The 24,996-nt window shown below is 46.4% G+C and overlaps 1 protein-coding gene across 9 annotated transcripts in view; it reads left to right on the forward strand.

Moving 5' to 3' along the window:
- The first annotated feature begins 579 nt into the window (after positions 1–579).
- STX3 (syntaxin 3) overlaps positions 580–24,996 on the forward strand; it is a 47,802-nt gene continuing 23,385 nt past the window's right edge. The window contains exons 1-3 of one of the 9 annotated variants that reach the window (XM_055356206.2): positions 588–2,055; positions 17,756–17,826; positions 19,581–19,664. In XM_055356206.2, coding sequence (XP_055212181.1) covers positions 19,644–19,664 — 21 coding nt within the window. In that variant the 5' untranslated portion in view covers positions 588–2,055; positions 17,756–17,826; positions 19,581–19,643. Of the gene's footprint in view, positions 2,056–17,755; positions 17,827–19,580; positions 19,665–24,996 lie in introns of those variants that run through there. The other 8 variants (XM_031015899.3, XM_055356207.2, XM_055356209.2 and 5 more) reach the window with 8 other exon arrangements.

The raw sequence follows: 24,996 nt of genomic DNA on the forward strand, positions 1-24,996 counted from the left end.
CCCAATGGTCCTTTTCAGATGCCTAACGTGAAGGGTTGGTTGTTCATATCTCGGCCTCTCGCGGAAGACTCTATTTTCCTGAAGCGCGGGGAAGTAAGTATCCCCACTAACAAAAGTCTGTTAAGGGGCAGGGCGCAGTGGCGCACGCCTGTAATCCCAGCCCTTCGAGAGGCCGAGGCGGGCGGATGGCTTGAATACAGGAGTTCCAGACCAGCCTGGGCAACATGGCGAAACCCTATCTCTACAAAAAAAAAAACAACAAAAAATTAGCCGGGCGTAGTGGCGCACGCCTGTAATCCCAGCTACTTGGGAGGCTGAGATGGGAGGATGGGTTGGGCCCAGGGGATCGAGGCTGCAGAGAGCGGTGATCGCGCCACTGCACTCAACTTGGGCAACAGAATGAGACTCTGTCTAAAAAACAAACAAACAAACAAACAACCCCCAAACTCCCCAAAAATGTGTTAGGGGAAGGAGGTGGGACAGTGTGTATTTCTGATCTACTCGCCTTTCCTAGTATGACCACCAGGGGGCGCGGAAGCCCTCCCAGTACTAAGGCGGGGACAACCTGCCCAGTGAGCACAGCTGGCAGAAGGAAGTGTGCCGGACGCGAGAGAGAACTAGGGCTGAGACCTGCGGGGCCGGCTGAAAGCCCGACCTCTGCCATACGCACCGTATCTTTATGGGAGCCGATGAGGTCAGCAGAGAGCACGCGTTCAGATGGCAGAAGAGGGCAAAGTACTGCTAGAATTACAAAGATATTTACAGCTTTTTAACCTGAAAGCACAGAGCAGATCCTATTCTTCAGAATTAAATCTTCGGCTCGCCAGTCCCGTTTATGGATCTCCACTCTGATAAATGAGTCATTTGTTCCCAAGAAGACAAATTGGGTAGGGAGAAGAGGGAGAGGCGGGGAGAAGACTCGAGATAAAGGGACGATCTGCTTTTCGGAAGCAGAAGCCGCCTGGGAACCACCTGCACACCAAGCAGGCTGCGAGGACGGGGAGCGCTCCAGTGCAAAGTTCTGTATTTTAAAGCCCCTCCTCGCTCACAGGCTTCACAGCGAACTACGAAGTGGGTATCATCTCTGATTTACAGACACGGGAACGGGGTCCTCTTGAGAAACGATGCTTTCCCAAACGTATGCAAATTGTGAGTGCCAGTGTCTCCACTGGCACTAACAACATCCAGCTGCTTACGTTTCCAGGAGCGGTCCCGATTTCCAACAAGCAAAAGATCCAAATTCTCTGACCACCCTGACCGTCCTGTATCTCCAGATCTCCAGGTCTTTCCTCTGGACACCTCCCCCATCCCCCCACTTTCACTGCCAGCAGCCCTGAGGCTGCGCAGGATCCCGCTACTCGGAATGCCTTCCTCCTGGCGGGATATTTTTAGAACACTCGACTGCCACCCAATGTAGCCCACATCACATTGTCTTATTTGTTTTCGGGAGCTTGTCCCCGCCTAGCAACGAGTCGGCTAAGAATTGGATCCTAGCGAGGAGCCCGGCACAGACAGCGAATGACGGCAGCCAGACAGTCGCTCTTGCTCTTCCTCGGCCCTGCGGCAGGATCCGCTGGCGCAGGGGCCTCTCCCCGGACTCCACGCGTGTCTGGAGGGCTCTCGGGTTAGGGAAGGGGGCTTTGGAGACGCCCCGGGCGGCCGGGCGGTGGCGGGACGCGGGCCCTTTAAGAAGGAGCGCGGGGCGCGGCCAGGTAGGGGCGGGTCCCGGGCTGATCAGCGCTGCGCCGGCGCCGGCCCGGGAGCCGGATTTGGAGCGCGCGGCGCCGGTGGGGGCGGAGGGGGCGGCGCGGCGGAGGCTCCCGTGGCCTCGGACGCTCCTCCTAGCTAGCGGCCGCCGTCCGCCGCCGCCTGCGTCTCCAGCTCCTTCGCCCCGGCGGTCCCGGCCGCTGCTTCCGGCAGCTCACCTGGGACGCGCTCACCTGGGACGCGCTCACCTGGGACGCGCTCACCTGGGACGCGCTCAGCCGGGACGCGCTACCTGCCTCCGGGCGCCTGGGCTTCAGGATGAAGGACCGTCTGGAGCAGCTGAAGGCCGTGAGTTTCGCCGCAGGCGGGGTGCTGCCAGGAGGGGTGCTGCGTGGGAGAGGGGCTTCCCTTTGCTCCCCAAGTCGAGGCTGGAGGGGGTCCCTAGCCGGAGGCTTGCCCTCCCCAAGCCCCCACCGCTTCCCGCGCCGGTTCCGCACCCTCCCCTCCCCTCCCCTGCGGGGTCATGTGCCCGGTGATTCATCACTAGGCAATGATTTTCCTGAACGCCTCTAACGCTCCCACCCCGCAAGCTGGACAGTGTCTGTCCAGAGCTGGTTCCGGAAGTGGGTGCTTGGGCCCGGGAGGTCAGGGGTCCCTTCACCACCTGCCCACTGCTGCCTGGCACTATGCCCAGGACCAGCCTCCTTCTCCCTTTCCTGTTTCTCTCCTGAGGTGCTACAGGCCTGGCTGCCCCTTCCCCCAGGGAGCAGCTCAGAGCTCCCTGGTGACCTCTGGAGCTGTGAGCCGGTCACATGCTGGGATGGGTCAGCTCCTCTCCAACCGGTGGTCTGTAATTGTTATTCCCGGGTGTCATTGTCCCCCCGTCCCCCACCGTATCTTTTGGAACAGCTGTGGTTAGGTCAAAGGATCTGAAGGTAGACTACCTCCAGCCTTGGCTGCGCAAAAGCTGTAAAGCCTTAGGTTACTTACTGTGAGTCTCTGTTTCCTTATCTATCAAATGGGAATGATCATACCCTAGGAATTTGTTGGGAGGATCAGCTGATACAATGGAACTTGATACAGAAAAGGGTTAACGCATAGAGTTTTAAGCCGGATATTCATTGACTCATTCAGTACATAATTTTTGAGTGTATTCTATGGGGAGGTCCAGTGCTAAGCCTTGGAGATTCAGTGGCACAGGTTCTACCTTAATAGAATTAAAATCTAGCTCTTGACACTCAAGAGTTTAGTCCATCTACTTTGGAGCTTGTTACAAGTGTAGCAGCTTAGGCCTGAGTCTAGCCCCGCAGAATCAGAATCTAATTTCCCCATTTCCCCAGGTGATTCATGGGCACATTACAGTTTGGGAAGCACTGGACTGGATTAGAACTGGGGTTCTCTCCTGGCTCCACTGCTTACTGGTGATCCCTTAAACTCCCAGCCTAAGTTTTGTCATTTGTAAAATGGGTAGTTGTAAGGTCGAAATGCAACAGAACATGCTTAAGAACACTTTTAGGGTGCATGGCACGGGGGACTTAATAAATGGTGAAATATGCTAATAACTGTGAGTGCTCTTGGGAAAATGCAGATGTCAGGGACTGCTGGGATGATGTTACAAGAGTTTATCCTTTTTCTCCCTTGCTTGGATGAGACCTTCATGCCTGTTTCAGCTGTTCTGTGTAGCAGGGCTGCGGAGGAGGCAGGTAGCTGGGGAAGTGAGAGAAGCAAAGGGACAGTTGCCTATTGTGGGAGTGGCCTCTCTGCCTCAGGCTTGTGCTTAGTCATCTCAGCCTCACAGCGTCCAGGTTACTGATGGGGCAGAATTTATTGCCCCTGTTTTTATAGTTGGGGAAACTGCTGCTCACGGGGTAGGAGGGATGCTCCAGGACACAGAGCCAGCCAGGGCACCACCAGGAGAGGAACCCAGGCTCTTGACACTCTCCACAGTGCTCCTTCCCTTGAAGCACGCTGGTTGGGGAGGCAGAAGGAAAAGAAGAGCACGATTTTGAAGATCTCTCTGTGTCGGCACACCCAGCAACCATAAAAAAGTACAAAACTGAACAGCAGGCTCTTCCATTTATTAGGAAATCCACTTCCAGAGGAAGATACTCCATGGCCCCTTTCAGTAGCTCATTGTCAACAATGAGCAAAGAGTCTTAACTGAGCTTTGAGTTCCAAAAATAAATTTAATTTGCCTGGGGACCCTGAGCAAGTCTCTTTGCCTCTCCTCGGTGCCTCATGGTTACCCTCTGTACAATGGAATTAATGATAGGTTTCCTCCCCTTCCCTCTTGGGGATGTGGTGAAAGTGAGACTGGAGATGGTGGTGGTATTATGGGAGGATTGTTCTGAAATCACAGGGTGGCTTCTGTAGCGTCTTGGAGCAGATGCATGGCAGCGTGGGACAAAGGGACACAGGTGGCAGGTTCCAAGACTCTGATCACTGTGCTTCTTTGCATCACTTAACTTCTCTGCTTCTCAATTCCTCCTTTATACAACAAAGAATTGAGTTGATCTCAGAAGCCCCCTCTGGCGTTATTATAGGTTTTTCTTTGAAGACTGTTAAGGTTTACGTGGATTTTGGTGTCAGTTCACCTCCTCTTATCCCCTCTCCCCAGCCAGACTCCCAGGGATCAACCTCACTGAAACAAGATATGCGTCTTCTCCCTCTGATTTCCATTATCAATTAGAAGCGTTTGTTAACCTGCATGAAACAAATTGCACATTGAGCAGCCTATGCAATCTCTTTCTGTGGTGTTCTTTCTAAATCCTGGGGAGGGGAGGTGGTAACTGCTTCCCAATAGCTGGAGGGCTTTCCGTGCCTGTGATTGACTTTGTTCTGGGTAGATACAAGGAGAACATGTGGGGTTGATGGGTAGAAATGAGGAATCCGTAAGAAAGCGTTTTTAATAGACAGAGCTGCCCAAGGATGGAGTAGATGGTGCACACTCCAGCATGGGAGGAAGCAAGAAGCTTGTTGGGATGTTGAATGTTGTAGGAATTTGAGCATCTCTTGGAGGGGAGGTGAACTAGGAGATATAAGGCCTTCACCAACCTTAAGAATGTGCGGTTTTATAAAATGCTTAATTGTGAGCCTGTCCTGAGGCTTTGAAGTCTACAGGGACTGAGGCCTCAAGAGTTGCCCCTGTAAAGTGGCTCATCACCCTTTTCCCATAGGATCATTGTGAGGATAAAATGAGATGATCCGTGACAATCACCCACCACTGTTACTGTTAGTTCCTCTGTCTTGGCCTGCTGGCAACAGCGTCCACACAGAAGGGCATCCCTTCCTGAGGCCATGGTCACAAGATCTGACTCACCTGGTCTCATCTCATCTCTTCTCTTGCACTGCTCTTCCTGGTGGGCTCCCTTGACAGCATGCTTTTTCAGTGACACAGGACAGGCTTGCCAAGAATGTGCAGTGCCTCTACCCAGCCTATCCCAGGACATGGTTTTCTCTGACTTCTCAGCAGCTGAACTTTGAATCTGCTGAGTCCAGACAGTTCCATGCTTTTGCATGGCCCTGTTTTCATTCAGCAAACATTTGCTGAGTACTGAGTACCTACTGTATGCCAGTCCTTGTACTAGATGCTGGAGTGTAGTGGTGATAAACACATGTTCCTGGCCCTTAGAAAGTTCATGGTCAGGTTGGAAGAAACAGAAGAAATAGACATGAGGATATCACCCTTGTGATAGAAGCAACCACAGGAAGACCCTGTTGGCCAGTCTTTGGAAGATGGGAGATGGGCATGAGGCTTTGGGTGGGTTCCCAAGAAGAAGTAATGCTTGAGCTCAGCTGCTTCTTCCAGCCCAATCTGACCTTTTCAGATATGTAAAGGTGGTTGGAGATACATAAGTTACTTTACGTACCAGATAAGTAAAGAGACCTTGTATCTAATCCTCTCAACCCTGCAAAGCAGAGTGGGTTTTTCTATTATTCTCATTCTACAAGTGAGTGAATTGAGGCTTAACAAGAAAGGCAAGGATCCTAGATTGTCTTAAGCACTCTCCCATTGGTGTATAAACCATCAAGCACATAAACAACTCAAGGGAGCATCAGCAGGGTCGCATGTGCATGGTACCTGCTGACCACCATGATCAGAGCTTTGTGACCTCTGTGTGCCTAGCATCCTGCTGGGCATCACGTTTAGGCAGGATTGACAAAGTCCTAGTATCAAAGGGTAAATGATCACATAGGGAAGACAAAGACATGTAGTACATGACAAGAGGGCCAACAGTAATCAAAGGGATATGGTGGTAATGGAGAAGCCAGTGATGTATGGAATAGAGGTTGAAGGCTTTGGAGTCCCTTGGAGACGGATCTATAGAGGACTAGAAATGACGTGGATGTAATGGCCCTTCAAAGACCAGCACTCATAGGGACACACTAATGAAATCAACCACCTGGGGCTCTAAAGGCCAGACTAACTTTTTACTCTCTCTGTGTCTTGCTGCTTCCTAAATGGCTGTTGTTGGCCTCCTTCCCCACTGGAAGCTCCAGGATCTTTGTGGAATCATAGTTCCTTAGGATAACATTATAACCCCATCAGCAACATGGAGCTGTGTACTTCTCCTTTAAAGCTTAATTTGTTAATAAATATTCATCGAGCCGCTTTTATGTGCCAGGTGCTTTGGATCATAACTGAACCTTAACATACCAATTTGTGCTTCACTGAGATTCTGTCTTTCTCTAGTCATAAAATTTCATTCAAGTCAGGATTCCTGCCTCCCCTCTTCTCTGTACCTGGGAGGATTCATTCTCTGGAAGAGCTGTTTTTCTGTGAGCAGACGGGAACCAGAGCTGAGAGTGATGGGGATTGAGTAGGGATTACAGCCCCATCAGCCGGAGGCCAGAAAATGCTTGGATGAGAGAAGGGGATTAATTTTATTTTTATTCCTGTGAGTGTGGGGGAAGTTGGGGGAATTGGCAGGAGCTAAGGGAGGGACACTTGTTCATGTTGTCCTCTCTCTCTTCCAAAGCTTCCTCCCTGCCTTTTGTCAAAATTTCTACCCATCTTCCAAAACTCATTTTTTATAGGTAGTGGTGTTCTGTACTGCAGCCTAGAATACTCTCCTCCATTCTTGCAGCGCTCACGGGGTGCATGTTGCTTTGCAGTAGGTTGTGGGGTTTTGTTTGTTTGTTTGGTTTTTTTTATTACCATGGAGTGGGTTTGAAACCACTGTCCGTTGCTTTTTATAAGTTAGACCCTTTATCCCCTTTATCTTCTAGGTCCTTTTGTCTTTAAGGTCAGTGTTTCTAGTACTTCTTGTCACCATATCAGTTACAATAACAACAATCATTTATTGAGCAGCTACTATTGGACAGACTTGTGCTACATACCTTACATACCTTGTCTCTAATTCTCTCAACCCTGCAAAGCAAAGTGGGTTTTTATATTATTCTCATTTACAAGCAAGGGAATTGAGATATTATTCTCATTTTACAAGTGAAGGAATTGAGGCTCAGGTTTGACTGAGATCCCCATCTGGGAAGTGGTGGGCTCAAGAATTGAACATGTGTGTCTTGCTTCTTTGTATCCCCTTACACTGTATTTGATCATCTCCCTAACTGCACTATATGCCTCTGATGCAACAGCAGTTATGATAGTCCTCTGGAGCCCCAGGGCCTAGCACTCTGCATGGTAGGCCTGTATTAAACATTTGTCTCTTAGTTGATTAATAACAGCTTGACCCTTACACATCCTTTACTCATTATTATGACTTATTTTTCTTGCTCCATTCCCTGTGGGCTGGTGAATCTTTACCTACCTGAAGTGGAACATTTACTGAGGGAACCCATATGTTTGCTAATGAAGCCAGACCTTACAGGTCCATCCCCAAGGACGTAGTTCCAAGGCTCCTAACTACACCTAAACACCTAGCCCAAGATGACATGGAAGGTTGCCCCTATTTAGAAGGACAATGAAGGCGAAGATGTGGCTACCATGGTGAAAACTTAGGTACTCCATTTTTCTCCTGGCAAAATCCTACATATCTCCAAAGTCTCAGTTCCAGTGTCATCCAGCTTCCCAGGCTGACAGCACTGAGCATGCCTTTCCTCGGACCCCACAAACTTTACTTTTGGTGGTATATACAAATAGCCACATGGTATTGCAATTTCAGATGCCACTGGCTCTGTTAGTTCTTGTGCTCTGGGAGAGCACAGACCACATGTGTCTCATTCTCTCTTGTACCTTCCCAGCCCAAAGCCTGTAAAGCTGTAAACCAAACTGTCCTGTCAATGAATGGGGATATTCTGTAAATTTATTTGCCCGCAGATTCTGTAGTCCCTGAGGGGCCTTACCTCCAGCCACCTTTATGTTAGGCCCCTCTGCAACTGCCCCCACCCCATCTCCTCTCTCAGGGTAGCCTGCTTTTTGGCATTGGACCATTTCCATGGCAACTTCCCCAGTCTCCATCTGGAAACTGAGTGAAGTTCAACCCCCCACCTAAAGAGATTAGTGGAGCAAATACTGTCTGGTTATGTTCAGCTGTCTGGGTTAGGACAGCTCAGTATGGTGTCAGGGTTTTTTTTTTTTAAATAAATTTTTAAGTTTTAGCCTACTTTTAGATTTATGGAAAAGTTGCAAAGATAGTAGAGAGAGTTCCTGTCTAGTCCTCTCCTGGTTCACTCACTTGGTCTCATTTTATACTACAGTGTACACTTAGCAAAACTAAGAGACTTATATTGGTACATTACTATTCATCCAACTCCATACTTTATTTGGATTTCACTAGTTGTTCCACTAATGTCCTCTTTCTGTTCTAGGATGCGATCCAGGACACCACATTGCATTCGGTTGTCACATCTCCTTAGCTTCCTCTGGCCTGTCTGACAATTGCTTAGTCTCTTGTTTTTTGTGACCTTGTCGGCAGGGCTCCGGCATCTGTTTTCTAGTGCTCTGGAAGCACATTTCCTGTGGCCGGTGCTACATGCTACAGCTAGGGTGGTGGTGGAGCAGCTGTTAAGAGGCAACACTCCAGATGGCTGAGGACAAAGTCCCGGCAGCCAGCTGCCCAGGCACCCCTCCTAGCTCAGGTGCCCACTGTCCACAGGATCTTGGGCATGTTGCTTGGTGTCTTTATGCATTAGTTTTCTCAGCTGTAAGATGGGGAATATCCCCAGAAGACTGGCCTAGGGATTAACTGTCATGGTCAACAGAAAGCACACATCTTAGAAGGATCCTCACTCAGCACATGTTGAGTGTTTAATGAAGGTTGCGCGTTGTCACTGTTATTTAAGTATTCTAGAATGACCATGAGGGAGAGGAAGCTTGTGGGACAGAGGCTGAAAGGATGGGTTGGGGAGAAGGCTGAGGATGGAGTAAGACAGTATTAGTTCCTTTCTTCCTCCTCTCTGTGTCCTTGAGAACTGAATGCCATGGTGGTGTCCAGAGGCCAGGACGGGAGACAGGGGAAGGGAGTGGAAGTCAGAGAGGGAAGAAATGTGGGGTGGAGGAGGAAGGATCTAAAGGACACCTGAGATCTCCAGGAGGAAGAAGAAGGCCTTCTTTGAATCTCCTTGAATGGCTCCTGGGATGAGAGAGAAAGCAGGAAGAAGGTCTGATCTCCTCACCCTGAGTGGCCTTCTTGTAGGTTTCATTTGGGTAAATCCACACATTCCACAAAATTTCTCCAAGGAGTCACTTCTGCCAACATTCTCGAATAAGCTTCTATCTTCCCCAGGCTCAACCTTGAATTCAGGCAGGGTTGGGCACTGCGTCTTCTCTTGGATGTGTAATTCCTTGGGCTAAAGCACTGTCCTCACGTGTCATGTGGTATTGTATCGCATGGACTGTTGCTTGGCAGATGTTAGATGTGCAATAAATACTGCCGGATGAATGAATGAACAAATGAATCTGTTACTTTGCATGGAACATTGTGGCTGTGCTGATGGGTGATGAGACTTTGAGATGCCTCTCTGAGTTAATGAAGGAGTGAACATTGGATTAGACCACCCAGGTTTCTAATCTTGGCTGTGTTCCTTGTTAAGTGTGTGATTCTGGATGAATTAACCTTCCTAGCCACAGATTCTTTGTTAGTGTACATAACATCTACCTAGAGGGCCTTTTCCCCCTCTTCTTGCTTTCTTGGGACTTTTTATCTTTCTTGTCTAGACCCACCTCAAGTCTGGAGAAGCAAAAGCAGGTAGGATGGCAAGTGAGGATTGGACTTCAATGATTTTTGTATCCGACAAGCAGAATGCAAGTTCTTTTGAAATATGCATAGAAGATTAAGAAATACCATGTATTAAGACACAAAGAAAATGCCAAATCTCACAGAATAAAAGTCATATAGGCCGTTTCCTAACAGTGATATAATTAGAAATTAATACAATAATTGTCCTCCCCAGGCTAATCCATATTGGGAATGTAAGAACGCCTTTCTAAATAACTCTTGGGCTAAAGATAAATCAAAGTAGAAATGACAAACTATTTAGAAATAAATGATCGGCTGGGCGCGGTGGCTCACGCCTATAATCCTAGCACTTTGGGAGGCCGAGGCAGGTGGATCACCTGAGGTTGGGAGTTCAAGACCATCCTGGCCAACATGGCGGAAACCCTGTCTTTACTAAAAATACAAAATTAGCCGGGCATGATGGCGCATGCCTGTAATCCCAGCTACTCAGGAGGCTGAGGCAGGAGAATCACTTGAACCCGGGAGGTGGAGGTTGCAATGAGCCAAGATCGAGCCATTGCACTCCAGCCTGGGCAACAAGAGCGAAACTCTGTCTCAAAAAAAAAAAAAAAAAAGGAATGATCACAAGAGTGGTAAATATCAAAATTTGGGAGAAGTAGTGGAAGAATTGAGAGGGAGCTCTGTTTCTTTAAAAGCATATAGTAGAAAAATGACAGATTTAAAGCACATGAGGTAAATGCCAATGAATACATGAAATTCTCTCCTCCTGAGACATCTAGTGTCACCGTCTAAGAATTGGCATTAGAATTGCATCTTTGCCAGAAACTCTTAGCAAAAACAAGGCCCAATTTTCTGCTTTAGATAACATGATCTTGGGCATTTAATATGTGCCTAGCATTGCTCTAAACATGTCACCTGTAGTACTGATTTAATCCTTGCAACAATTCTATGAGCAGATTATTCTTGTCATGTCACAAATGAAGAAACTGAGGCACAGAGAGGTTAAGTAATCTGTTTAAGACTATATAGCTATTAAATGGTAGAGCCAGGTTTTCAACTCTGTATCTCTGTAGAGGTACAGAGATACATCTGACTGCCTGAGTTGGATTATATACACTGGTATCTTTTTCACTCATGCATATAGGTTAATCCAACTTAGTTTTATGGATGTTGCGGTATCCCCTGAAATAAGTGAGAGCGTGTTCACTGAGCCTGAGTGGGGAGGATGCCTTCAAGTGTGTGTAGTGGGGAACAGCAGGAGCCCTGGGCTCCCACAGACTTGCCTGTGAGTCCTAATGAGGTCGTTTATTAGCTGAATCATTTTGGATGAATTATTTAATGAAGCAGTTGTCTTATCTGGAAATGGGGAAAGTAATATTTGTCCCTCAGAGGGTTGATGTGAGAATTAATACATTTGAAACACAAAAGTGCCTGCAACAACACACACACATTATCTATTATTATTATTATTATTATTATTATTATTATTATTATTGTTAGGGCACACTGAGTGGAGTGGGGTCCTCAGGGACCTTGGCTCTTGTCCAGTTGTCCACTGGCTCACTGGCCTTGGGCTCACTGATAGGATTTATTCTGCAGTGTCTTCATCTTTCAAATAGGGCTAATTCTTTCCTCAAGTTGTTCAGCTAGGGCTTTCTTCAAAGTAAAAGCACGAGGCTCACTTAGGATATTATTATCTGTCAATTTCCTCTTGATTTCATCTGATGAGTGTGTTGGGGAAGATGGAATTAAGTGAAAAGGGGAAGTGTGCCCTCTGGGAGGGTTTCACTGGAAGAGAAAGCACAGCTTAGTGAGAGAACTGGGCACTGGAGAAGAGTCATTTGACTCTTCACATAGGAAACAGAGAGCATGGAGTGCCTGTTGAGAACCTACACTCAGAATTTCTGGCTCTTTAAAGAAGAGGGACTGGAAAGACCAGATGTTGGGCAGTGTGCACATGGGTGTGTGTGTGTGTCTGTGTGTGTCTGTGTAACCTTTGTAAGTGGTGGTGTTTGTCTTTAGGAATCCCCAGACCCTCATTTGGAGGGAGGCAGTTGGGAGAAGTGGGTAGCAAGGACAAGAAAAACCAGGCGTCAGGCTGGGTACGGTGGCTCATGCCTGTAATCCCAGCACTTTGGGAGACCGAGGAGGGTGGATCACCCAAGGTCAGGAGTCCAAGACCAGCCTGAGCTACATGGTGAAACCCTGTCTTTACTAAAAATAGAAAAATTAGCTGGGTGTGGTGGTGTGCGCCTGTAATCCCAGCTATTTGGAAGGCTGAGGCAGCAGAATCGCTTGAACACAGGAGGCAGAGGCTGCAGTGAGCCGAGATTGCACCACTGTACTCCAGCCTGGAAGATAGAGCAAGACTCTGTCTCAAACAAACAAACAAAACAAACAAACAAACAAAACCCAGGTGTGTCATTGTTTCTTTGAGTTAAATTTATTGGGAGATAATCTGGATTTATAAAGAAGCATCTGTGTCTCCAGAGAAATAATTGTTTAAATTTGGAGAAGAGAAGGTGCAAGAATTTGTACTCGCTTGGTTGTGCCAGGAGGGGTGCTGCCCCACCGGCCCACAAATCTTTAATGCCCCACTGTGGGAAGTTAAGGACCAGATATACCCTTTCCCCTCTGTTATTTCTTTGACCCAGAAACTTTCCTGGGGGCTCCTGGGCTTTCTGCCTTGTCCTGGGACCCTTTTGTCTGCCTGGGGTCTGGCACCTGTGGCAGGAAGAGAATCAGAGCTGGTGAACACTGTGCTCTTCATCTGGGATGACTTCCTTTTTCTTTGTCTCATTCTGCCTTGCTGCTCTGATTTGTAAACATTCTTAAGGAGATACTGATGATTTAAACTTATGTTGCAGATGTGTTTTAACTTGGAAAGGAGGGACAAACTCTTTTTAGAAAGCACTTGTTCATCTATTTCTGTGATTTTCCAACTTTTTTTCTTTCTTTTGTGACAGTAGGACTCTTTCTTAAAATGAAATCTTATATTGAATCCCAGTGTATAAAGCAGATAAAAGTAAAGCTCTGCAGATTGAAGAGGGGGTGAGGCTCAGGACGGCTACGTCCCCCCATTGGCTCCCCACTCCCTGAGTACCCTGAGTGGGGTTTCTGAGGCACATGTGAAGTTTCCTGGGTTTCCACAAATCTGCACTGGAAAGCCAAGCCCCTCCTTAATTGATGAGAAAGGCTTAATGGAAACAAATGTTGTCCCCAAAGGGCCACAGCTCCACTCTCTCAGCCCAGGATGCTTTCTGCAGGGTTGGGCTGCTTAGCTTCTGGGCCCCAGCTGCTCTCAGTGACAGGCTGCCCTGAGCAGTGTGCAGTGCGATAAGAAGGGCTTAGGACAGATGACTTAAGCTTGAGCCCTGTTTCGGCAAATCAGTAGCTGGGAGACCTTGAATAACTTACACCTTCTCTGACCTGCACGTTCTCAACTACATACTGCAGATGGGATTCGTTGACATGGTGTACACAAAGCAGCTAGTGTCTTGTGGCCACCTAGCACCTACTAGGGGCTCTATGGAGTTGCAAATATTTTTATAAATTATATGAGCTAATGAAGAGAGGAACCTGTGGTCAGATAGACTAACAATGATAGAGAAGGCAGTTGAGACAAAGACACTGAGCCTTGAGAGAGAGGAATTGCAGTTCAGTTGCTTGAGGTTGCATTCTGGGCCTCTGAACTCTTTCTACTTTCTGTCCAGAGAAGAGGTCATAACCCTGGCTGTCCTTTCTGGATTTGGGGGCACACTTGAGGGGTAGGGTCGGGGGAGATAGATCCCAGGTTGGAGTTCAGTGTTGCCTAAGTCATTGGTGATATCTCTCATCTCCTTGGGCGAGAGGCATCTGGAGGTTGGGGAGGGGAGGAAGTTGATGGCTGGGCTTGTGGTTCACTTGTATGTTTTTTATTGTGGCTGATATTGCAGCTACTGTAATGTTCCTATTACCAGATACGTTGATTCTTTGATAAAGATGCTGAAGTTCTCTTCTTGGCTAAGCTCAGTCATGTGGGCTGAAGATAAGGGCATTGTGTGCTTTCCTTGCCCTTGGGTTCTGATGCCTCTAGATCTGCAAGAGAGCACATGTATGTCAGAAGGGCAGGAGCCCTTACCCTGAGATTGGTTGAGCTTGCTCTGTAGGGAAGCCTGCTGGTAGCTCCAGTTTCATGTGACTCCAGATAACATGCGATGATGGCCTCTTCCTTGAGTTTTCTGATCTGGACCAAACTTTGTTGTTGTTATTTTGTATTTTTGGAAGTGGCATGCTACAGTGGGAAAAACTCTGCATGGGAAAATGGAAATCCAGAAACCTGGGTTCTATTCCTTTCTGTGTCAGTAACTCATTATTTCATTTTGGGCCTTGGTTTCCCCCTGGTTTCTGTCCAGACCTCCTCTCTGGACAGAAAGTGAAAAGAGTTCAGGGACCCAGAATTCAGCCTCAACGTTTCCCCTTTTCTAAGTGAGGGGATTTGATGGTAAAATCTTTAACATTGCATTCAGCTTTGCAAGTCCTGTATCTAAAGATATTCATATCCAGGTCAAAGCTATAGAGAAGTTGACTTGGCCAGATCTTATATATGGTTGCTTTATTGAGTTCTTACTGTGTGCTCTACATTGCATAGGGAACTTTAAAATATCATCATATTGAATTCTCACAGCATCCCTGGCAGATAGCATATATTTTTTATAGAAGAAGGAGGCAGGGAAGAGGGGTGGATTTTTCAGGGATTCTCTCTGTTGCAGTAAAACCAAAGAGTACGTTTTGACAGTGCTGGTAGGCATGCAGTCACATTGCATGTGACAGGCAGATTCAGTCAGTTGATATCAACTTCAACTTTCTATGTGCCCAGCCTTGTGTCAGGTGCCCAGGAGATACTAGTAACACTTATGAGATACTATCCCTGACTTCAGGTTGGTTAAAATTGAGCTTGAAGTTGAGACTGCAACTCATTAAACTATTTGATAAACATGAAGTGGGGCAAGTTTTGTGGGAGAAATGGGCCCTGTGTTTGAATAGCAGAGGAGTATATGAATATTGGTTGTGATTGGGAATAAGGGGACATAGTGCTAATATGACTATTGATGGTGGTTGGGAATGAGGGGGCATGGTATTAAGAAAGCCCAGGAGCAGGAAGCAATGGGATGTGTGCAGAAGACATGAGGAGATCAAGTTGATGAGCAGAAGGTGTCTGGGGGAGAATAGTGGGAATATAGCTAAACGCATAAATACGGTCAGCTTCCAAAGGGTTATGACAGACAGGCTGAGGACTTTTACACAGTAAGTAATAGGGAACCATCATGTATTGGGAAACAGGGACATAATGGGATTGGACCAGAGAGATAATGGAGGTGGGTATGGGCAGGAGGCTGTTGTAATGGTACAGGGTCTGCTACTCAAGCAAGGTCCAAAAATACTCTATTATTACTATTTTATAGATGAGGAAATTGAGGCTCAGAGATGTGTTACATGTGTGTAACTTTACAGGGAGGTAGCAGTGTGGTTTTGTTACATGGCTCTATTGCATAGTAGTGAGGTCTGGGCTTTTAGTGTATCCATCATCCAAATAGTATACATTGTATCCATTAAGTAATTTCTTGTCATCTACTCCCCTGCACGCATGTATTGGGAAACAGGGACACACACATTTCTTTATCCAATCATCCATTGATGGATACTTAGGTTGATTCCATACTTTTGAGGCTCAGAGGGGTTAAACCATCTGTTTAATGTTCAGTGAGTAGCATGTGATGGACCGTGGTATAGAGCCCTGGCCATTATGTTGCCACGGAGCCGATCTTACTGACTTAGCCTTTAGTTTGAGAACTTCCTGTGGAGGAGGAGGAGGAGGAGGATGAGGATGGGTGCAGACAGTGATGACTCACAGGGGATTCTGCTCATGTAGACCCACATCTTTTCAGCGGGGCAGTGGGGTTAGGCGCTGATGTATGCCTGGTATTATGCTTTCCATATGTGATCTCGTTCAGTCCTCATAAAGGTCATAAGGTCTGTGGGGGTATTACTACTTACAGGTTAGAAACTCAGAGAGGTTTGGGACTTGACTGAGGCATCCCAGCCAGTAATTGGAAACAGCAGGTTTTGGATCTAGGTTTCTTTTTGCCCGTTTCACAGATTCTCACTGAAGGCGACCAGGCTGCCTGGCTACATCTGCACAAAGCTAAGAAGTAGCCATTGTGGATGTGGGGAATCCCTGTATGGATACTAGGGGTCTCAAGAACTTACGTCATGATGGAGTGATAAGTGTCTGCCTCCCATGCTCCAGGTCACAGTTGTTCCCAGCTTCTGGAAACTTCCTTTAGTCCATCCCATGATAGTAGCCTCTTCCCATTTCCTTAACACGTGTTTGAAGACTGATGTCTTATAGTGTACACATGTGTATGTGTGTGTGTGTGTGTGTATGTATATGTTCATGTGTGTGTGGGGAGGGTGTGTGGGTGTGTGTGGGTGTATGTTTGGAGGGGGTGTGTTGGAGTGTGGGTGTATGTGTGTAGTGGGGTGTGGGTTGTGGGTGTCGGTGTGTGGGAGCTTGTAGATGTGTGTGGGAGGGTTATGAGTGTGTGTGTGTGGGATGTGTGTGTATGTGGAATGGGTGTGGGTGTATGTGTGGAGTGTGTGTACGTGTGCAGCATGTGTGTATAGGGTGTGCGTGTAAGGGGGGTGTGTGTGTGCTGTATGTGTATGAAAGGTATATGAAGGGGGGGTGTATGTGTGTAATGTACGTGTGTAGGGTGTGTGTATGTGGAGTGTATGTGGGTGGGTATATGTGTGGAGTGTATGTGTGTAGGGTGTGTGTTTATATGTAGGGTGTGTGTATATGGGGTGTGGGTGGGCGGGTGTGTGTGTGGAGTGTGTGTATGTATAGGGTGTGTGTGTCTGTGGGGAGTGTGTGTGTGTGGGTATATGTATGTATACAGATATACTTGAGGTCTGTCCCCTCAGTCATTCTCTAGATGACTTTGAAGAAAGGATACTCCCTAAAAAGCTTATTGACTCACTCTCCTAGAGGAAGACCGGGTCACATTGAACCTCTTGGGAGCTGGAACTCTCTAGAGGTTGCTGAGGGGCCTGAGAGTTGATGATACTTGATGAAGGGAACATTTTGTCTCAAATTTTAAAAACTGGTGGTGAATCCTGGCTGCTAGTCTCTGTGGAAGCTAGTTATTTATTCAGCTAAAATTGGTTAAATTTCTATTATATGCCTGGTTACAGGGTGAGCGCTCAGGAAATGTGGAATAAATTAATTAATGACAAGTACAGTGCTCAGTTTTAATTGCAAGTGACAAAACCCAAGTCTGGCTAAATGAACTTAAAAAAGACATATTAGGAGGATACTGTTCAACTCATTGAAAGAAGACTAGGGAAGATCTGTAGAACCTGCCCAAAGCCAAGGGGTGTTGTGGGAAGCATGGGAATGAGGGCAGCTCTGGGAATTTCATGGACATCTCTGGGGGCAGCCATCAACTGACTCGGGCCCATTCACTTCAGACTCCTTTCACAATTCAGATTCCTCAGGGAGCCTGGGTCACGGTTGATCGACTCCCCCAAATAATGTGGAGGGCGTGAGGGGTTGCTCCACAGAGGAAGGTGTTTCGAGCAGACACAGACACACATACAAGTATCCACTTCGGCTGGGTGCAGTGGCTCAGAGCTATAATCCCAGCACGTTGGGAAGCTGAGGCGGGTGGATTACTTGAGGCCAGGATTTTGAGACCAGCTTGGGGAACTTAGTGAGACCCCCGTCCCTACAAAAAAATAAAAAAATGTAGCGGGGCCTGGTGGTGCATGCCTGCAGTCCTAGCTATTTGGGAGGCTGAGGCAGGAGGATCACTTGGGCCCAGGAGGTTGAAGGTGGGGTGAGCTGTAATTGCGCCATTGCATTCCAGCCTGGGCAACAGAGTGAGTCTTCCTGCATAAACTTGCCCCCTCCCGCCCACAGAATCTCCAGGAAAGACAGGTGAGTAAAGGGGTGAGTAAAGGGCTGTGATGGTTGGTGTCGAAAGTTTGTGCAAAGTGCAGTGGGAGCTTAGGGAGGTTTTAACTTTTGCATGCGGGAACCATGCCCAGGTCAGGCATACAGAGGTTGTCCGAGCTGAGTTTTAAGGGCTAAGGAAATGTTTGTCAGTTGGACCAATGCCTTTCAGCAGAACTCCCTGTATGATAGAGTGATCTAAAAGAATGGTGTGTCCAGGAAATGGTGTGTCCAACTGCTTGCTTGGTCTAGAGTGTGCATCATAGAAGGAGAAGTATGGGTGGAGCTGGATCTTAAAGGGCCCCACGTGCTCTGTTAGGCACTGGGCCTTTAAATTATAGGAGCTAAGCTATCATTGGATGATGTTATGTGGCAGAAGGACATGATCAGTTCTGAGTTTAGGGAAGTTGATCGGGGAGGTGGTAGCAGTGCCCTCAAATTCAACTCCCTTGAATGTGGCTATTAACCTGGGGATGCTGATTGTTGCAGACCAGCCAGAGAATGAGATGCTGGGGGAGCCAATCAAGAGACTCTCCACATGGCTGGAGAATCCCAAATAGCCATAGGATTTCCCAGTAACAACTTCTGCCGTGGATTCAGGGGGATGGTCGTGGGTGAAGGAAAGAGGCTTCTGGTGGCATTCATTGCCCATGGAATTCTGAGTGTTCGAGAGTGCTATATCTTGGACTTAGAGGATCAGAGGCTGCTGAAGCTTGTGAAGAAGCAGGTGTGGGGGGTTTATCCCCTGCCTCACCTCCACCTTTCACAACAGTCAGTTCTCTGTGCTTAGAAATCAGCAATGTGCTGTGCAGCAGCTGTCTGGGAAGAACATTGAAGAGGAATGTAGAAACAGCTCAGGCCCTTATGCTGGGTGGGAATGGAATCACTTCCTTTAGATGGCCATTTTGTGAATTTTTACAGAGGAAGTTGAATGAGATTGAGAAAGCTTGGGTCCCCAGAGGTGGCTGGGGGCCGGGGGAGAGCTTCCTCTTTCTTATAAACAGGAGCTTCTGACAGGGAGTGACATAGCATTGTTTCCTTTGTGATAGGTGGTTTCTGAAAACAGGAAAATCTTTACTCCTAATGTGAAAATTGAAAGCTTGTGCTTTGTAGGAATTGTGTCTGGAACCTGTTTGAACAGCAGGGAGAAGGGTTTAGCAACCCTGGGGTTCAGATCCAAAAGATAAGTTTGATTCTACCTGTTGCCATGTTTTAGCTGTGTGGTTTTTGCCAAGTTACCTAACCTCCCTAAGTTTTAGGTTCCTCAACTGTAGTGAGTTACAGTAACTACCACCACAACCAGCAGCAACAAAACCTAGCATGTGTTGAACTTACAGGGTACCAGGCACCATACAAAAGCATCCTATATTCTTTATCTCTTTTATACCTTACACAATCCTATGAAGCAGGTAGTGTTTTTATCAGCATTTAACAGATAAGGAAACCTAGGCACAGCAAGATAGGTAACTTGCCAGTTCCTCCCTTTCTCACCCCTCACCCCCTGAAAGAAAACACACACACACACACACACACACACACAAAACCCAGCAATTGGTAGAGCTAGGATTTAATTTCAGATGTTGAGACACCAGAGTTTGATATATCAGAGAGCTGTTACGAGTTTTAAAGGAAATTATGTGTGAAATGCTGAATATAGTTCCTAGTACTTCACAGCATTCAATAATTTAGCCATTGATTGTGTTTTTAGTCTCACTCTGCTCTTTTTTTGCCTTTTGCAGAAGCAGCTGACACAGGATGATGATACTGATGAGGTTGAGATTGCTATCGACAACACGGCTTTTATGGACGAGTTCTTTTCTGAGGTAGGCAACCTTCCTGTATTTTTTTCTAAATGTACATAAGGAAACACTATTTCCTTAGTAAGAATAAAAAACCTTAGATTTTTCAGGGTAGCAGAGGAAGGTCACAGTTTTTTGCTAGGGTGGGATGGCCAGACAAAGAAATTAAAATGACATTATTTTCAATATTTACTTGAATCTGGATTTTTAAAAATCTTAAGAAAGTCAGCAGAGGGTCAATTGTATGTAATTGAAGAGATGCTTTTAAAGTCTTACGCCATATGACAACATTTTAATGATATCCTTTCTTGCTTAAAGTACATAACAAATACAGAATCAACCATAGGATCACAACCATGAGTATAAAACATTGCATCTTTAGGCTTGTGATTCAGATACATCAAATGTGTAGTTTTGAAAATTTTGGGGCCAGACATGGTGGCTCACGCCTGTAGGCCCAGCACTTTGGGAGGCCGAGGCAGGTGGATCACTTGAGGTCAGGAGTTCGAGACCAACCTGGCCAACATGGCAAAACCCTGCCTCTACTAAAAATACAAAAATTAGCCAGGCACACCTGTAATCCCAGCTACTTGGGAGGCTGAGGCAAAAGAATCACTTGAACCCAGGAGGTGGAGGTTGCAGTGAGCTGAGATCGCAACACTGCACTCCAGCCTGGGTGACAGAGTGAGACTTTGTCTCACGCACACACACACACACACACACACACACACAAAATATAGTCCCTCTGACTTAATTCTAGTGGTAACTGAGAAACCAAACTGCCAGTTTAGTTTTGTAAAAGTTCAACAGGGGCAAAAATGGGTTCATGTCTACAGATCCATGTACTCTGATCTTAAAGGTCCTCAGTGGGATGGTGCTATGATAGGTAGGTGGTGGAGGAAAGCTTGTAGAGGCAGTAGTGTATCGTGGATGAAAACACTGGCTTTGGAGCTGGGTAAACTTGGGCCCAAATCTCAACCCTGCTTCTGAGAAGCTGTTGATTTCATGAACGTTCCTTAACAATCTGTGTCTGGGCTTCCTTACCTGTAAATTAGGATTGATAATGTAATTTCCCACAGGTAGGATCACCTGAGCCTAGGAGTTTGAGGCTGCAGTGAGCTATGATCATGCCACTGCATTCTAGCCTGGGCAACAGAGTGAGACCTTGTCCCCTAAAAAAAAAAAAAAAAAAATTCACTGGTGATCCAGTGTTTAGGTAAGAAAAGAAAAAAACAATAAACAACAAAAATCCCCATTGAGTTGCATAAGGATTAAGAGGGACAGGCCAGGCGTGGTGGCTCACGCTTGTAATCCCAGCACTTTGGGGGGCCGAGGTGGGCGGATCACAAGGTCAAGAGTTCAAGACCAGCCTGGCCAACACAGTGAAACCCTGTCTGTACTAAACATACAAATATTAGCTGGGTGTGGTGGCGGGCACCTGTAATCCCAGCTACCCGAGAGGCTGAGGCAGGAGAATCGCTTGAACCCAGGAGGCGGAGGTTGCAGTGAGCCGAGATTGCGCCACTGCACTCCAGCCTGGGTGACAGCGGTTGACTCTGTCTCAAAAACAAACAACAACAAAAAAACCAAGAGGAATAATGTTTGTAACACAGCATAGCATCTGGCATATATGTGCTTAATGAATGATACTTCAAAAAACAAAAACAAAAAGCTCACTATTGTTGAAGTTCTGCCACCATACTATGGTTTCTTAGGTTTTTAATTTCCCCTGGAAAGAAAACAAGAAGTATCGTGCTCTTTTTGCAGAGAGAATGTGATGCTTCCCATCCTCTAGACTGTGGATGTGGAAAAGTAACCCTCCAGTTTTTTTTCTGAAAGGAATGGAGTGGGGCATGACGGTTCATGCCCATTTATCTGTTAGAGTAATAAACAGGAATTAAGAATAAACTTGAGTGTGTGCTGGCCTGATTGGGAAGTTGGCTGTAAACTCTCCACAGATCCCCACCCTCCTCACAGGCGGGTCCATCAGAGTCATAGTGAGATCAAACAACACTTAGGCTTTGTGAGTCCAGTGTTACTCCAATTGTGGATCGTGGAAGGACAATATCCTTTCACTCTGTGATGGGGGTGGACTTAAGGAGATGTTTGAAGTCTTTCTAGCTCATCTCAGTCTGCCTTGGAGAACCAGATACATTAAAGAACTTCTTCCCTAAGATAAGGAATCTTTTCCAATAACTGTGTTCTCCTTTTTCTTCTGAGCCAGTCAGAGGGTCCCTGAGAGGACCCTCTTTGTTAGGTGGGACGATGGTGGGCTTTGGCCTCTAAAACATGGTTTGAGTCCACTTTTCAAGCATTTCGTAGCAGTGTAACCTTGGTCAGGTTGCTTAACCTCTCTTAGCTTTAACGTCCTGCTCTGGAAATTGGGAGTGTTAGTACTTACCTTTCAAGGATGCCATGAGGATCATATGGGATCACACATCTGGGAAGGATTGTCAGACATAAAAGCACTGGATGGGTGGTAGCTACTTCTGAAGAGGCCTTTGAAGATTTAACAAGACCTTCAGGGCTGCTGCATTGCTTATTTCTTTCTCTTTGTTATGTGTGTGTCTGTCATTTAGGGAAAAACCCCGTGAAACTTATATTTAGAGTGGAGAAGAGGGACAGCATGGGGAGGTGGAAAGAACATGATCTTTGAATTAAATTCCATATCTGCCACTAACTGTGTGATCTTGTTCACATTCCTTAACTGTTCCAAGTATCAGTGGGTGTATCTGTAAACTGGGGAGAAAAATATTCATGTCATAGATTTGGTAGAGATTAAAGGAGCTAATGCTCAGGAAGTACTTAGCATGGGGTTCAGCAGCGTTACTTTCCTCTTTTCTTGGATCTGATAGAGCACAAAGAGGATAAGGCCTTGGGGGAGTGGGGAGAAGTAAGAGGGAGTGGATCAAGTAGGCTCTGGCCCCACCTAACATGGTCTGAATCTCAGCTCTGCCCATTACCAGTGGTACAATTTTGGAAAAGTTAACTACTCTAAACCCCAGTTTTCTCTAAAAAGAGAATATTACCTGTTGGTTTTTATGGATATAAAATGAGAAAGGGTATGGGTGCACCTATCACAGTGCCTGACATCTAGTAGATATGTTCTTATCACCCTTCTGTCCCCCAGTGTACTTATGAATAAGTAGACCACAAAGTTTATTTTATAGAATGTGGTGTAGATATACTGTTGAAATTGGGATAAATTATGTTTCAGAGAATAGAGATTTGGGGAAATGAGAGATTGTCCCCCTCTATGTGACTGGTGATCATGCCCACTACACCCTGCAGGTTATATAACTAAGTCGCTTTCTTGGGAAAGCACTCTTGATAAAACTTACTGTTTGGACTGGTTCCAGGAGGTCATCCTTGGTTATTTGCTGAGAGCATGAATCACAGCTTAGTCATAGAGGTATTTGCAAGGTGCACATGAAGTCATAGGACCAGGGTGTTTTCAGAATGTGATTTGCACTGTCAGATTCCGTTGTATCTTCTCTAGCTTCTTGATCGTTGGAGAAAAAGATTGGCCCTTGGGTTTTCAGGCCACTTTGGCTGATCAAGCCAGAGCCTGGTAAATGATAAATGCCACATTTTTGTCTAATTTGCAGTTGTCTATATTTTTCTTGGTTTGTTTGCTCAGTTGGCAGAAAGTAATGTTCAGATGAAACAGACCTGCCTTTGGAGGCAGAAACATTAGGGGTTTATTTTTCTGTATTCGTTTATCTATTCATCAAAGTATTTGAGCGCTTACTGTCTTCAAGATAGCATGTTAGGTGCTGGGGATCCAATGTTCTGTGACAGGATTCTCGCCCCCTGTTGTCTCCTTATCTGGTAAGGGTGATAGAAATTTTTAAAATGTTGTTATATGATAAGAAAAGTGTCAGTAAGGTACCATGGGAGCACAGAAGAGGAAGCGTTAAATTCTGCCTGCAGAGAGGAAGGTGAGGGAAGATTTCCCTGGTTCTTAACTAGACTTGTCATCAGAATCACCTGGGGAGTTTTTTGCACATACACATACCTGATTCTTAGGGACTGGAATGGCTCAGACTTTTGGATTTTTAGGAAGTTCTTCCAGATAATTCTGTTGCCTACTGCAGCTATGCACCACTGCAAAGTGATGGGGAACCTTCGAGGATTTAAACAAGGAAGTGATGGGCTCAGAGTGTGTTTTAGAAAATTCACTCCGATGGCAGTTTGTGGAGGGTGCGAAAGACCTGAAATGGAAAGACCAGCAAGCTGGCAATGGAGCCTTGACCTGAATCTGTGATCCTGAGCAGCAGTGTGGCCTATCATTTAGGGATGCTTTTGACTAACTGTGGCTTAAGCAACAAAGATATGTAATTATTTTGCATATGAAGTAGTTTGGGGTTAGGGATGGTGCTGTTTAAAGGTCAGCTTGGGGTTCTAGGTCAGCATCACTGTGATCCTCTTGGCTTTTCTCTTAGGATTGTGAGAGAGAGAGTCTGTTCTGATTATCTATTGTTATATCACAGCATAGCCCCAATATTTAATGCTATAAAACAACTGTTTTGTTTTGCTGACAGATTCTGTGGATTAGGAATTCAAACAGGGCAAAGTGCGTCCGGATTATTTCTGCTCTACAATTTCTGGGGCTTTTATTGGGAAGACTTGAACAACTGCAGGCTAGAATCTTGTAGAGGCTTTTAAAATTTTACTGTCTGGTGCCTTTACTGGGGTGGCTCAAGGGAAAAGCTCAGCAGAGACTGTCAATCAGAGCACCTACACTTGGCTTCTTTCTGTGGCTTGGGTTTCTCGTAGCTGGCCCACTTAGGGCTATTGAACTTGTTACATAGAAGCTCAGGGATGCAAGGCAAGTGTTCCAGCTACAGAAGTTACATAGCACATCACTTCTGCTTGGCTCTGTTACTGAAGCAGTCACAAGCCTGCCAGATTAAGAGAGCGGTACATAGGTCCCACCTGCCTGTGTTTTGAAACCACCAGAGTCAGAGCTCTATTTGGCATCACCCTGTGACAGTGTTGCAAGCATTAAGAAAGGGTGCAGCTAGAAAAGTCCAAAGGTCCTTTCATCAGAGAGGAAAACTGCCCAGATCCTCCAATCTGACTTCCCTTGTGGCCTCCTGGATAGCACTGGGTCACATGGTGTGGGCCTCCTTAGCCGGAAGGGACACCAGGAAAATGAGTACTCAGCAAAGGGACAGGATTGCCAGGATTGCCATCAAACACATCATGATTCATCCTCTGGGGCTGGCAATGCCACTACCCAAACAAAGTCAGATTTCTGTTAAAAAGAAAGAAAGGGAAGGGGCCAGGGAATGGCTTTTTGTTGGGTCAGTCAAAATGCGTTGTCACAGATGGCAGTGTGAGGTGCAAAAAG

The sequence above is a fragment of the Gorilla gorilla genome, chromosome 9 (assembly GCF_029281585.2).
Source record: "Gorilla gorilla gorilla isolate KB3781 chromosome 9, NHGRI_mGorGor1-v2.1_pri, whole genome shotgun sequence".
NCBI classification, from domain to species: domain Eukaryota; kingdom Metazoa; phylum Chordata; class Mammalia; order Primates; family Hominidae; genus Gorilla; species Gorilla gorilla.